Genomic DNA, 16,117 nt, shown 5'->3' with positions numbered 1-16,117 from the left:
TCGATTCTTGTCAAACTCACTTCTCAGATCTTGTGAAAAAGATGATCAGTGTGTGGACAGTTTGAAAATATATATACTGTACAGGCTAATAATATAAAATAAATAAATAAAATAAAACACGTTTAATTATGTATGATTATTTTTTATTTGTATTAGTTCAGTACCAAGGACAGCGCAGCAACATGCGGCATCAAGCCTTAGTCTCGTGCTAAAAAAACAGCTCTAAAATCACATCTAGATAAAGCTGTTTATGCGACGCTCCGCTGGAAACCAGCAGGGTGCAGGCATGAGCTTTCTGTTTCGATCCCCACTAAAATAATCCGTGAGCCGGAGTTCATATTTGAACTTTACACAGCGCCGGACCACGTCACAGTTCGCCTCTGATATTTCCAAAGAGTCCAGTTCACCTCGGCGCGCGCCACCGCGGGAGTGAAGGCGCCTTGACGTTTTTCCCGGTGTCCTATGAGGAAATCTGACGTTTATAGCCCACTTGTGAACGGAGAGGAGGGAGAAAAGTGGGTGTTCGCGCATACACTAGTGCTGCTGTGTGGCGGCGCGGCGCTTCAGTTGAGATGAGCTCTCGGTGTAGGATCAGTGAAAGGCGCGAGGACTCAGAAGAGCAACGAGCGACGCAAAGCACGGTCCTCACTTGGTTTTGGAGAAAGATACAGTTTAAGTAAGTCATCGGGATCTACAGAAGAAAGGATGTTTGCTCTTTACGCGCATGGATCCACTCCTGATACGCATGGACTTTGGAGAGAGACACTTTAAGCACTCTGTTTTTTCTTCTAAATCGTGCACAATGCCAGGATCTTTGTCCGTGCATTTAATAAAAGGACACCAGGAGTCCAGCGACACTATTTCAAATATGCAAGTTTACTTCAATATCTTGTGACGTTGTGTGTCAGCTTTGGAATAAGAAATCGATAGTGAAGTAAGGGAGAACGCGTACAGGGGAGACGCGATATTCTTGCGGAATCTTAACGATCGCTTTGTAAAGATGGTGCTCTGTTTCGGACCGGGTCACTTCATCTCTCCAGCGCTCTCCAACAGATCAGACTGAACAGATGTGACCCCAAATCCGCCATCAATGTTCTTGTGTCCATGCAAGACACGAGGTGGAAACATGTCTGGCCACTTTTTTGAGAGGATCACTGCTATCCGAGATGGCACTCTGGTCCAGCACACAGCTCTTTACCTCTAAAGTGCCCCGGAAAATCTTATTCATGTTCACCCTGTCCCTCTCTGTCACATACTTGTTCTATAGCTTGATGAGCTGCTACAACTCGCTGCAATTCCCCCTGCAAGAGAACTACGCGTATCAGGGGAGGCTCGTGACCGACGAGCCAACTTTTGTCACGCTAAGGGAAAAACTTTACTCCGTCTCTCAAGGTTTGACTGAATACACGGAAGCTACGGCCAGGTTCACCGCCGTGTCCACTGCGCGAGATGACGAACAACGGACAGTGGAGTGGATTAGGACTCAAGCGTCTCCCACTAAATCTGTGGTTTATTATCAACAGCAACAGCACAGCGTTGCACCCGAGAAAGAGGAAAAGGCGCGCCAGGAGTCCAGCACCACGGACAGCGAACTCAGGGTGAACTGCACGTCGGATTACGGCGAGAAGAAGCTGCCACAAGCCATCATCATCGGGGTGAAGAAAGGGGGGACCCGAGCGCTGCTGGAGGCTTTAAGGGTCCACCCGGATGTCAGGGCGGTGGGAAACGAGCCGCACTTCTTTGACAGGAACTACGAGAAAGGATTGGACTGGTACAGGTGAGTGGAGCACGATCGGGGGCAAAGGGCTCGTGCGTAAACGTCAGATGGCACGCTATAAGTCTCTCGCGGATGTGAACTCGCTTTGAGGTGATCCAGCGGTCTATCCATCACAGAGGAAACGATTAAGTTAGTGGTCTCAGTGCTGTCATAGTTAATGTACTGTAAGTCTTTGTGGTTTGTATGTTGCAGAAGGAAATGGTCCGCTATAGGGTTGAAAGTATTTAACCTTTATAGGAAAGCCTTTGCTATAGCAAAGAAAAGTTGATACAAAAGAGGAAACAATAATTCAAGTTTTGTCATATGATGAAGCTTATTCCTCAACATGTGGACGTCAAAGTTTTTATTTCCTATACTTTTTTACAAGAGAGTTATTTGACATTGTATATCTCTGGCAGATTTTATTGATCAAGCTTTTTAAAATTTGAGTGAGTAAGTGAATTGACAACATAGGTTATTTCTGTGGTGGTTCGGTAACTGAAAAAGCTGAATAAGTTTTAATAAATGCATGGTTTTGATAGTCCCCATTTATAACTTACGCTGTTGCGAGACATATCTTTTATTTAATTTTATGTGACAGTTTATATGAAGTTATGATGAAGTTTATTTTTGGTTGTTCATATTTTAAAACATCAATGCATTTCCTATTTGTTCCATACTGTATGTAAGAGCTGTATCCGATTCCAAAAATCTCAATCTTATAATGTTTTTACCACACAGAGAATGTGTTAGTATTGCAAAGTTTGTATAGTTTTAAAATGTCCTTATTATATTGCGAGTCACACATTATTTGATGTGCGACAAGTGGTGTATGTTCGGACTCTTGTTTAAAGAGCTGTATCTAAAATTGCAAAATTTTGTACAAGCACTAAAATAATCATATACGTTTTACTACAAAGTACAATCCAAATTAAGGTATTTCATATTTTAGAAAGTTGGAGCAAATTAGATTAAAGTGGTATTCTATCTGTAGTGAGTAGAGCAGTTGACTTAAAGGGAGAGGGATCCTGCTTATTAATTAGTGAGGTGTTTATGATTGAAAAAATCCATTTAAGGTTTCATTCACGCTCATTTGGTAACAGCGGTGAAATCCTGTTTGACCTGGGGATGTGGGAACGATTGGAGCCAGTGGACTGTTCAGACTGACCCAGGTTTGTGTGCGTGTGTCTTTCGCCTGGTGTCATCTTGTAGCATCTGCTTTGCTGCTGTATAGTCAGGGGAGATCTCTGTTGCTCATTTACTTGTGTCAATGCAAGCTGTTTGATTACACTGAGCGCTTCATTAGACGACAAGATGACAAGCTAATAGTTATCATAAAACTGGGATTATAGCGACACAAATCTCAAATTAAATAATGTAAACATTTTAGGTAGGCTTATAGGGTTTAAAATATCATCTTTAAAACATTTGCTAAGGTTAGGCTGATTTGGCTCAACCAACTCAACATGAGTTGGCTCATGTCCAAAACTTTTTAGGCAAGGAATACATATTATCTGGAATACAGCATAAAAACGTTTTCGTGTAAAAGTCCACACTTTGGCACTGTATCATCATTACAAAACAAGTCTCGTGTCTTAGGAAAGGTCTACAGTACACAATTTGCCCTTTTTAAAACTTAAAGCTACAGTATATTTAACATTTTAACTACAAATGATAGCATGTGTATTTTATGTTTATGTTTGTATTGCACCTGACTCTTATTTGGCCTGCGGGTGGGCCTCCTCTGCTTGTTTCCATGGAAATAGGCCTATTGTTTGTTTGGCTATAATCTTCCACAGTATGATATAAAATCTATCTATGTCCATAGAGTAAGTGTATGGTTTTAACTTCTTCTTCTATTCAATCGTGCAGATGACATGCCACCTCTAGGAAGTTATATTAACTATCTCCATATTCATTTCTTTCATTTGACAGTGCTTCACCTGTATCCTGTTTCTGGCTATCATGGGTTTAATTGGAGTCATTATAACCAGTTACAGATGTTTCCATATGTTTGACATTGATTTTCAGAAAAATGAGACCTATAATCTTATAATTTATGATTCATAAAGTGATGTGTCTGTGTAACACCTGCTCCCCACACACTGTACTGGATCTGATGGAAAATCAACAGGGAATATAGGCCCATAGGCTCGTGTGTGTGTTTACAGAAATACCCCAAAGGCTGCGATTAACACCAATAACCATAATGATGTTCCAGCTCAGTGCCACTTGTGCCTCTGCAGTTTACAGGGTGAGCGAGTGTGCGAGTTTGACTGTGTGTGTGTATGTGTGTGACTGTGAGTGTGTGAGAGAAAGAGACAGAGACTAGTATTCTGACTTTATTTATGTGTATTTAGAGATAAAATTCCCTGGTTTGATAAAGGAATAGCAGAGTGAATGAATGTCGCTTTGAAATTTTCACAGTGAATTTCAAAAAATGCCACGTGTCCCAGCCTGAGACTTTAACGCTGCAGAGCTGTGAGGTTATAGACAGCAGACCAAATATCAATAAATGTAAATGTAAGGTTCTTGGTAGTGATTTAAATGAAAGAAAAATAATACTAAACTGACTCTTATGAGACAATGTAATAATGTTGTTACCTCATCAAAAACATACCTCGAATTTTGTTTTGTTTCATTCACACATGTTTGAGTAGCATTTTATTAGTAGTCTGTCAATATCTCCAAATCTCAAAATGCTCTGTTCTACCTTGTGATGTCATGTAGTGGTAGTTTTCAAGTTAACAGATACCCTTTACCTTTTATTCAGTAGAGATTTGCAATTAAAGGGCGGAAATGATCCAAATGATGAATCACAACAAAGTATTTTCTGTGTTTGTGTCAAGTGTTTTTGAAAGAAGAACTTCTAAATATGCAGGATTCGTGTGTTAAAAATATGCAAATGAAATAAATCTAGGCAACTGATGACGAAACAACATTATAACACTGATCAGAAAATGCAAATATGGGCTCTTTAAAAAATGACACCTCTTCATTGTTCATGGGATAACGTTATGCTATAATTATCTAGCAATTTCCGCAATTCAAAGTGGCATGGATATTTTCAGCAGTATGAAGTAATACTTACTATACCCAGGAAGCTTATGTGTATCAACCCAAACAAACTTTTTTTTCTAGTTTCCTCAAGTTGGTCAATGTTTAGCATTTATGTGAAGTTTATGCTGCCGGATTCTCCCTGGTGGTGTACATTTGTAAAAAAAAAAATCTCTACCCTTTTCTCTCTCTTTTCTACACTGTCCAATAAAGCCTTTGGGCTAAAAAAAAAAAAAAAAAAAAAGTGAAAAAGTTTATTCGAGCAAGACAACGGTGTAACATTAGCATTCGTTTGTAAATGTGGGAAGCCAGAATGACTATTGACCTAAAATGCAAATTCACTCCTAACTTCATTTTGGCCCAAGATCTGTGTAGTTCCTTATTTGGATGGGTGAGTTTCCCATAGTAAATAAAGTCAGATATTTAGTTCTGTAGAGACTGTGAGAGCGTCTGTGGAGTGATGATGAGGTAAATACAGACTGGTGCTCAGGCTCTGGGCTCTGTTTACACATGTTTTCATGAAGAGCAGTAAAAGCACAAATGGATGCACTCGGATATGCTCCTTTTAGACCTGTATTTGTGCAAGTTTCCACCGGCACAGAACTGAAAAGAATGTCATGCCATTTGAAAAGCATTACAAACTTTAAGGATTCATACTTCCAACAAATCCAGAGAAATTGAATAAAAGAAAAATGTTTATCTGTTTACTAATCACTAAGGTCAGAAAATACAAAGATTCAAACATATGTAAAATAATTATTCATTTGTTATTTGTAACATATACTTTCACCAGTAGTTTTTACTCAACGTCTTTCTCGCTGTGTTGAGTCATCCACCCTGAAACTTGAGGGTCAGGTCATATTTCTGAGTAGGAGTACTAGTGATACTTTGCAACTGAAGTCATCAACATTCCCTGGAGGTGTGATGCTAACTGTAAGCACTGCGCTGTCTGAGCTTTATTTGAACACAATCTGACCAGAGAGAACTGACTTGGTTGGAACACAACAACAGGTACATGAGGTGAGCTGATTTGTGCTCTTAAACAAGCCTCTCACACATAAAATTACAGTCACAAGCTCACTAGCATCGGCAACAGTTTCTCAGTTAGTCACTTTCACCTTGTTGAAAATCAAACACCTAAACCGGACCATGAACGCTCGTGATGATCACAGGCTCCTGAAAATGTGTTGGTTAAATCCATTTTGTGTTTTTCTTGAGTTTTCAGATCTTAAAACTTATTTGGCAGTGTTTGCGAATAAGGCTACTTTCAGACTGCAGGCGTTAAAGCTCAATTCAGATTTTTTTGTGAAATCCAATGTTTTTGCGAGGTTGTTCACATTTCCAATTAAATGCGACTTTTACATGAACTCCAGTGTGAACATTAAATGGCCCAAAAGTGTCCCACATGCACACTGGAGGACACGATGACGTCAACCGCAGCGAGTGTGCTCTGTGTTTATGGAAGTTGTCCAAACATGGACGCGAGCATTGAGCACCTGGTGATTTTAAAGTTCCTCTAGTACCGGAGCCAGAACATGAACAACTTACTTGTTTTAAAGAGGAGATTGAGAAGGACGAGGTTTTTGGCCGTGGCGTTTTGTGGGACAGTGGCAGCAACGTCCATTGAAAGGAACGTGTTAATGGTGATGTGCTTCGCTTCAGTGACACAGAGTTCATTAACAATTTTCGCCTACTTCAGCACAGAATAGTGACGTTTGTGGCTTGTTGATAACGTGTAGGTCGGATGAATGCGCTTTGGCCATTCAGACTGAAGTCACATGTCAAAAGATCGGATATGTATCGGTTTCAGGACCACATATCGAAGTGTCATTAAAAGATCAGACACAGGTCACATAGGGGCTAAAAAATCGGATTTGGGTCACTTCAGGCTGCAGTCTGAATGTAGCCTAAGTGCCTTGTGATTCCATGGTCATTTATGAGCATTCTGCATATACACATAAATGTAGAACACCCCCAACATGACATCACTGCAACGTATCAATATATGACGCCAAGTTATTCTTAGTGTTGTAAGGTTTCACAATACAATTTATTTATTTATCCCAAAATCTATTTAAACTGACTTTCATGAGGTATTTTCATTACTAACTCCAGTCACAAGGGGGCAGTAGAGAAACAAATGAATTCAACCTTGTACTTGTCTCTGTACTCTAACGGTCTTTTGTCACAGTACATCACAAACATGTTTTCGCCTGTAATTCTAACACAGATATAATGACCTTCAATCATTCACTCTTACGTGCAACAATGATTTACGTTGTTTAATTTGATTCTGACTGGCGGTCCCTCGGTGACTCTGTGCAGTACACTCCACCTCTTTGCAGATAGCGTTATTAGACCAATCCCTCATTTCAAACGCTCGTCATAAACACTTAGCATAGCCATTAGCGCGTGTGCATTACTAATAGCCGCAATAGGACGCCATGTTGGATGCGGTGTGATACGAGCCACCGAAGACAGCCTCAGATTGGCGATAGACAGAGCCGCCCTGTTTTTTAGCACTCTTGGACGGACTCTCCACTGTGGTTTGGGCTTATACTTGAACAAGCAATTAGCAAATGTAGTACCATCATTAGCGCACACAGAGGACCTCCATCAGCCAGTTGGCGCCACTAATGTTGCCTATTTTTTGGAGGAAAAAGATTTAACTTATCTGGTCTCTGGAGTGTGTCCCAATCTGGTGCATGAACGTCTTGGAATAAACTTAATGATGACCAATAAAGGGTTAAGAAGTCACAGTTAATTTCATAAACAAACATGACACACAAAATGCAATGGTCACATGTTAATGCGGATGGGAATTTCTCCTCTGCATTTGACACATCCCCAAAGCTGCTCGATCAGGGTCAGTCAGGAGCAGTGGTGTGGGGGGATTTTTTAACTGGGGGGTACGCAATTCATGACAAAACCAGGACTGAGCCAGGTCTAAATCAGAACTAAACCAGGACTAATTTTAGAGTTGAGAGAGAGTGTCCGCAAAGCATGATCGGGCAACCGCTTCTCTTGCAGTCACCAAATGATCTATGCGGGTGCACCTCCAGCCCTGTCCTGGTTAAGTTCTAGTTTAGTCCTGGTTTAGTCCTGATTTAGTCCTGGTTTAGTCCTGATTTAGTCCTGGTTCAGTCCTGTTCCCCTCATATGGCAGGTCACTATAGGACAGTACTGCAGATATCATGAGCCTATGCAGGTTGTTTTAAACAAATGCCAATATCTCAGGTTTGACATTTAAGATGTAGGCTATTTTATATGTTTATTTTTTAACATCTGACATCGGGAGAAGTAGGTGGATGGCATAGCCTGCGTACCACACTCACTACACCCCTGGTCAGGAGCAGTGAGCGCAGTGCCCAGGGACCTATCTCACACATTGAGTTATAGGTTTAGTCAAATAGGCTCCACACAGAAGGGCCTGAACTGTCCAGAAGTCAAACTTGTAACCTTCTTGCTATGTTCCAAACTATGCCATTAAACTTATTTATCTGGTATTTATTTGATTGCTTTTTGTTGCTCAAAAAATAGTTCCCATTCCTCAGATCTGACTTGTAACTTGGCCTAGTGTTGTTACCTGCTTGGAGATATGTTTATTGCCATACCATGAAACATTCAGGAAAACAGAACATCTCCATGGCAACAAGCAGAAGTTATACGACACATTTAAATTACTGTCAAAAATAAATCACAAATGAATTCATATTTTGACAGTATTCATTTTAGTCACTATTGTGTATATACCAGGACTGCTAATAGGTAAATCGCACCATGTATGCTAAGCTAAATAACAAAATTGATTATTGATTATACAAACAGCACATGGTATTCTAAGAATGATTTACTCTAGTTTCGCTAGAGTCTAATGAGGCCTTATTAGTGAGGTTGACAGTTTGGTATTTTCAAGGTTTTTGCGAAATGCCAAACAGATTGTGTTTGCATTAGCGTTAGCAAATAGGCTTCTGGTTGACGAGGGCCAGGAGAGCAAGCAATCTTCTAAAATGCTTCTCTCACCAACGTGCCGCCATAAAAAAAGGTTATTTACTTGGAAGAGATGAGAAGAATTAAATCTGTCTGTACAACCGCCATCGCTGGTGAGGTGCCTAAATATTTAATTACATTACAAAGCTTAACTGCAGTGTTTAATGTTCGATTGTTCAGAGGAAATAGCAGCATCCAAGCTCTTAGACAAAAACAGACCCATCTTTCCAAGAGGCCAGATTGTTCGTTTTGAGTAATGGCAAAGGAAAGGCGCGCGAGCAGATCTTGAGTAATAATTTTGTTGTTTTCTTGTAATTCTAGTGGCGTAATTTGATCTAACTTTAACCTCTGATTTTCTCTTGCTGGTTTGTTTATCAGCACATGACTAGTTGGAGGGAAGAAAGAAATAGTGAACGCAAGGTATCCTACATAAATATTATTGTATTCTTAGTATACGTGAGCTCAGTAAAGGCCAATGGAAATAATAATAACTGTACAACTACTACTACTACTACTTGTGTTGCCATGATACAAAAAAATAGAAATTAAAAACAGACTTGATAATCAATACAGATTTTGATACCACAGTGATAATATAAAAACTTTCATTATCGGTACTTGTTCAAATGAGTCTACTCTAGAGCCGATACTATTTTTAGTATTGATCAGTATCTGATTTTCAATACTTTTGACAACCCTAACTACTACTACTTCTAATACTGCTAAACCAAATCAAACCAAGTGCAGCTTATGCAACATTTTACATCATTATGGTGCTGTTAAATTTGTGTGACTCAAACAAGTCCCTGTCACTCAAAAGGTTACACTTTTTTATTTAGTCTATTTATTTAGCTGTCTCTGTGGGGATGTTACAGCTTTACCTAGAATGTTCCACAATCTCTCATTAAACTTCTCATTCTCCATGGAGACAAGCCGGTGACGCCACTAGGCCAATTCACAGGTCAAATTTTTGAAATAAATATTCAGTTTAGCTTTTAATAGAATGCATGCAGATCGATAATGCAAAAATGTGGAACAGTTCAGGCAAAACAGTAACATCCCCATAGAGACAAGCAGCCGACGGATCCTGCACCAGAAAAGTCACTGTGTGCCCCTTTAAAGGCGCACTAAGTAACTTTTCCGGTGGGAGGGTCTGTCACCTACAATTCTCAATAGAAATGTTATAGTATTGCTTAGAATGCCCCAGTGTGGCATTAAACTAATAATATCTCCATGGAGACAAGCAGGTAACACCATCAGGCCAAGTTACAGGTCAGATCAGTGCAATGGCAACCCCACTTACAGAAAGATTTAACTCAGCACTGTGGAACATTCTTAGTAAAGCAATGGAGCTGGTAGTGTATTTTCCACCAGAAAAGTTACACAGTACCCCTTTAAATCTTTCAGATCATTTGAAGAAAATGCCTGATATTTAAATGCTACATAAATCAAATCAGAGTTGTACATTTGACAGAGGCAGTAACAGCAGCCATCCACTTAGTTAAAAATACCCCCGTCCTTCAAAGTGCCATATTGTCCATTTTTTGATTAATTCCGGTTGAAAAGCTGAGTGTGAGCAGATCGAATAATGCGGCGGGAGGCATGGCGTTCCCTCATTTATCGGATCTCAGCGGAGTTCTGGTCGCCATTGACGTTCGGACTGGACGGTAGGAGCTGTTCTAGTCCCTTTCACAAAGACTCCCATCGGCTTTCTCTGCTCTGAAAGACCAAGGGCCATTGGAATTACAGCAAATCTAACCCAGGCCAATGCTCAAATCTATGCAATTACGCAAATGTGATTGTGAGGGGCTGGAGAGGCATTGTAGACCAGATACTGACGAATTGTACCCATTTTGACCTCAAGGAGACGATTAAAGAACAAATTGGTATTTTTGTTAGGTTTTTAGAAATAGTTATACTTATAAAGATTTTACATCATATTGAAAAAGTATTTACCCCTTGACTAGAACATTTTATATGCACCGGAAACACATAATAGAAAATAAAAATCATACTATGTTTGTGTGAAATAATCTATAATAAATCATTTCATTCTAAAACTAGTATTGTAAGCAGACACTTTTTTTTTTTAACCTTTTCTCAATAGTTTTATCTATTTCAAAAATAAAATAATTATGTGAAAATTCCTTTATATTGCTTGAATTGTATCATGTTTCAGATTATTATAGGACCCATATAACTTTTTTTTCTATTGTTTCCTCATCACAAACATACCAGGAGTTGTGTTTTGTTTCATTCACGTTTAACACAAACCCTGCATATTTAGACTTTTCTCTCAAATGGAAAACACTCTGTTCTGAAATCGAGTTTGAAATATTAGTATTGCGAAAATACTGCAGGATAGAATGACTAATGCTTAAATGTCACTACAAGTCGAGGTCAGTAAGGAAGAAGTCCTTCGCTAAACGTACTGTCTTTACTCTTGTATTGTGGCAGGTTGGCGTCTGCTATTGAAGGAGAGTGGAACTGATATGCAAAGAGAAGAAAATCAATGGCAGCATCATCACAGCTCACAAACACAAGAAACCGTAATCCAGACTAATTCTGTGTGAAATTCAGCGATCAATAGGACACTGCTATACACATCTGAAGAGCATAACCTTGTCTTTATGCCTTTCTGTATACATCACATTTCTACAGTCATTTTATAACGTGTCTCAAATCGAATGGTTTTGATTTCTGTTTCATTTCAACAACTTATTTTTGCTTTTAACATTGACCAAGAGGTTAGTTGTGATGATGTTGCTTTTTATGTTGTTTTTATGTTTTATGTTCTCATTTTGTTGTAAGCACTCAAAAAGTGCTTTGTATCCTTGGCCCTCTGCCCACCTACAACATGCAAGTGAATTGGTGATGAAAAATTTTGAAAAAAAAAGGAGTATTTCAGGCATTCTTCAATACCACTGAGGCAACTGGTCAGGTGTCTAAATCTTCAAGATCCTAGAAGTAGGTTCTCGCTTTAGTGAGTACTGTTCTTTTATCACACTCCAACCACCTTCTCGTATGGTGTTAGATGAGTGATTGTGGGGAATCTGTAATAATAGTCATAGTAGCAGTAAAGTAGTGGTGGTAGTAGTAGTCGTCATAGTAGTAGTTGTGGTGGTGGAAACAGTAGACATATTAGTAGTAGTTGTAGTTGTATTAGTAGTAGAAGTAATAGTAGCAGCTTACTACAACCAACATGTGAATGAATAATACAATTTAAAGCAATTTAGGTTACTTTAAATTTACTATATAAATTAAATGCATTATTATTACTATGAGCAAACTCTGATGTACTTCAGATAGTTTTAAAATAAGACAACCTTTGAAATGTAATATGCATAGCGTCCTTTCTAAGAATAAAATGCAGTGTTACTAATACTTCGCCTTCCTTTACAGACCTAATGGTATCACATACAAAAATCAATTCATAAACCACTTTTTCTTCAAACTGCCATTAACAGCTGTATTGTACAATCTCTATGGTAACAGAGTCAGGTGCAGACTTTCTCTCTCCCTCTCTCTCTCTTTTCTAACAGGGGTAGTGTCGAGCTTATAAACCCACAGGTACAGCTGGAATAACTTATAGCTGTGTCGGAGCAGTGCTAACACTGGGAGCTGCCATGGAGCTGACAGCCCCGTCTGGGCCTAAAACAGCGCGTTTGACCCGATATAAAGGGATCAGATTTACTCCGGGGCCGGCCTGCCTCTGGAGGTGACTGCAGCATTCATCAAAATCATTGTCACACTCAGCGCTGCGCTACATTCAGCAAAGACAAAAGGAATAAGAAGCAGGAAGTTGAAGTATAATGTGCAGTTTGAGGTATACAGTAGATAGGTGCGTGGGTAGAAGTCGAAACAAGAAATCTTATGTTCTTACTGTTCACTTTCAAGCAGGTCTATGTTGTGTCTTGTGATCTTTACACCATGTCACATGTTGTTACCTCATCAAAACCCATACCCATAGTTATGTTTTGTTTCATTCACACATGTAATCCTGGCTCAAATCTTAAAATGCTCAAAATGATTTCACCTTGTGATGTCATTAAGTGATAGTTTTCAAGTTTACAGCTACTGTCTATCTTTTGTTTAGTAGAGATCCAGGGCTGAGATCCAAATGATTCTATTGAAGGCACATGGAGTTTAAAAACCTGGGGCGCACTTCACTTCACATCAGATCACAAGGTGGAACAAGTGTTTTCAGTTTGAGAGAAGAACTCACAAACACAACTCTAGGTCTGTTTGTGATGAGGAAACAACATTATAACAGAGATCACAAACTAGAAATAATATGGGCCCTTTAAATGAAGCTCAATGCCGTATAAACAGCCAAATCTTAAGTGAGTAATCTGGTTTCAGACATTTTGCAATGCCCTACTTATAGAACTGGCACTGATTATATTATTATGAAAAATAATTAAATTAGAGTTACTTAAACAACTGGAACCAGTGACAGATTTTCAGGGCCCTTTACCAATGTCAGAGAGAAAAGTCATTTCCAGATGTTTGGTCCTGGTTTTAGTCAAGTTTAGCTCTGATGACTAATTTAGTCCTGCTCTATAGTCCAGGTTTAGTTCTGGATTGTAGTTAAATCTGAGTTTAGATGGGGAATCTCTGCTTGTGAACGCACCCTTTAACAGCTCGCGTATAGAGCAGCTCAGCCACTTCAAATCATGGCTTATTTTCATTTGCGTTATCTGAAATAAGTTACTAGAGGCTATTCAGCTCTACTATATGCATAAAGGAGATTACTGAAAGCCATTTTTGGGCATAGCAGATTTATTCATGCACTTCCATGTACTAGGTCTTTGAATTTTAAGTCCTCATAGTAAAACATGATATGAGCACTCCAGGAGTCTCCCTTATATCACCCCCTCTTGTGAGGGAACTCTAGAATAAATATGTTCTAACCATCATGAGAATACCAAAAATATGTGAAGTCAAGCGGAAGTTTTCCCACATTTTGCACACTTTAATATCTTTGCGTTATTAAAATGACACTTTAACCCATGTAATAAAAGCTGTGGCGGTGTTCACATAAATCTTCTGGAATCTTTTATGTCAGATTGCTATGCCAAATATGAGCAGAGCCACCATTGTTTTTAATAAGACTAGATACGGCTGCAGAGGAGAGAAGCTATCAGTTACAGTTACATGTGCAATTTACTTTTTCAATAAAGCGTTCAATTGTTTAGTTATATCTACCAAGTAAAATAAAAAACAATATGAAATACCTTTATACTACTTGATACTTTACAGCTTATGTCAGCCACATTTCCTGGGGGTGTGAAGCTAACTGAAAGCACTGCTTAATCTGAGTTTTAATTTAACACAATATCACTAAAAGATCTGCTTTAGTTGGAACTACAACAGGTGAGCTACTTTGTGCTGTTAAACAAGTATCTCTCAAATCACATTACAGTCACAACAAACAGTTTTTCAGTTCGTCACTCTCATCCTCTGTTGAAAATCAAACACCAAAACAGGATCATGAACGCTTGTATTGATTACAGTCTCCTGAAAATGTTTTGTTTAAATCCATTTTGTATTTTTCTTCTTCAGTTTCAAGACAAAAAAAAAAAAAAAATTTTTGCCAATGTTTGCTTCTGTGTGCATTGTACAATTGATAAACATTTCACAAGTAGAGATACATGTAGAACACCCCAGTGTGATTTTACGGCAAAGTATATATTTGTGTATATACATAGTTATTCACTGCGCATATGGTCATTTTATCCTCTGATGATAACTATACAGTATGAATGAATCTTATATAATTCTGTATATGAGTTTTATATATGTCGATTTTCAACGTTGTTTATAAATTTAGATCTCAACACTTTGGATATCTTCATAGCTCCACTGTATTTCTCGTGTGTTGCCTCATCCCTAGATTGTTCTCTGCATCTGGACAACAACCTGAGCCAAGGTTACACAATGAAGCATGCTATCACACTATCACAAACTCTTTTCCACTGCGCCGTGATCTGAAATATTAAAGCCTATTCAAGGAGGTGTCATCACAGTGTGCTTTAACTGGATTTATCTTTTAAGATTTATGGAGTTATAAATGTTATATAATATAATACCTTTTGTCATGCAGGGATAAACTTTTTCCTGGAAGATGCTTCTATTACTATTATTATGAGTTCGTATATCAGGATTGTTATTAATAATAATAATAATAATAATAATAATAATATCATGCATTAGGCTTATACAGAGCTTTTCCAGATGCTCAAAGACACTTTACAATTTTGTGCAGCATTTTTCTGCTCAGTGCTCAACTCAGCTCATACTCACTTTTTGACAACTCAGTCACTTTACAGTATTGATGTGGTGTGTGCATGAATGATGTTTATAGTTGAAGGGGATTATGGATTATGGATTTGGTTTGAGGAGTTCTCAGTCAGTGAATGTATTGAGCACTGTACCTTGTATGAGTTTGGATGTTGTCTATTTTTATTGTAAAATTTCTCAAAAAAGGCTGCTCTTATATTACCATTAACTGTTTATGTGATTATTATGAGGGCATTTGTAGTTGTAACACACAGTAAGAGCACTTTGAAGTAATATGGTATAGTAGTATTAGTCTGATTTATTAAAATATTAGTAGGCATATTCCATCAATAAGACATAACATTTTCACCCTCTCAGTTGGACTTTTAGCTGTGTATTCCTCTGCCCTGTTTAAGTCCAGACAGGAGAATGTAACAGATCTCCATCGCTGGCTCCAGAAATCTAAATCCAGTGTTTATCCCTTGTTTAGCCCCTGCCTCCTCTCTCCTTTCTCCCTCTCTCCCGTCTCACCCTCTCCGCCCTCTCTCCCTCACCTCCTCCGTCCTCTCTCCCTTTCTCAATCTCACCCTTTCTCAATCTCTCCCTCTCCCCCCTCTCATCCTCTCATCCTCTCCTTGGGCAGCTGAGCCCTCTGTACCTCGCCACCTGACTGCAAGCCCGCGACTCCACTCCATTCTCGAGCTTCAACGGACCGAGGGTTGCCAGATCCCAAAACGCGGCGCTGTGCCATCTTCTTCCAGCTGCCCCTTACACCTCCACCCCTCACCGCCCTCTACCCCCTCTCGCCCCCCTCCTCCTTTTGCTCTACCCCGTCCCGCAACCTTCACTGAATCTGCACACGCCTGATAAGACACGGGCCAAGAATCACAACAAGGAACGCGCACCTCTGAGTACAAGCGTCGTGCCAAAGATGTGGTTGTAGGAATTAAACTTTTTAATTAGCAGTGTGGCCCGTGCGGTGTCCAGAGAGAAGCCCAGGCCCTGGGTTCTCTCCTCACCCGCCCTCCTCTC

General features: G+C 39.3%; 1 protein-coding gene across 1 annotated transcript in view; it reads left to right on the top strand.

Annotated features, from left to right (window-relative positions):
- The first annotated feature begins 1,166 nt into the window (after positions 1–1,166).
- The window catches only part of hs3st4 (heparan sulfate (glucosamine) 3-O-sulfotransferase 4), a 133,334-nt gene continuing 118,383 nt past the window's right edge, over positions 1,167–16,117 (top strand). The window contains exon 1 of the mRNA XM_020934608.2: positions 1,167–1,777. Within this exon, the coding sequence (XP_020790267.1) occupies positions 1,167–1,777 (611 nt within the window). The remainder of the gene's footprint in view (positions 1,778–16,117) is intronic.

The sequence above is a fragment of the Boleophthalmus pectinirostris genome, unplaced genomic scaffold (assembly GCF_026225935.1).
Source record: "Boleophthalmus pectinirostris isolate CB_2022bp ecotype Guang Dong unplaced genomic scaffold, ASM2622593v1 HiC_scaffold_17, whole genome shotgun sequence".
NCBI lineage: Eukaryota > Metazoa > Chordata > Actinopteri > Gobiiformes > Gobiidae > Boleophthalmus > Boleophthalmus pectinirostris.
This window is presented reverse-complemented; position numbering and strand designations above follow the sequence as displayed.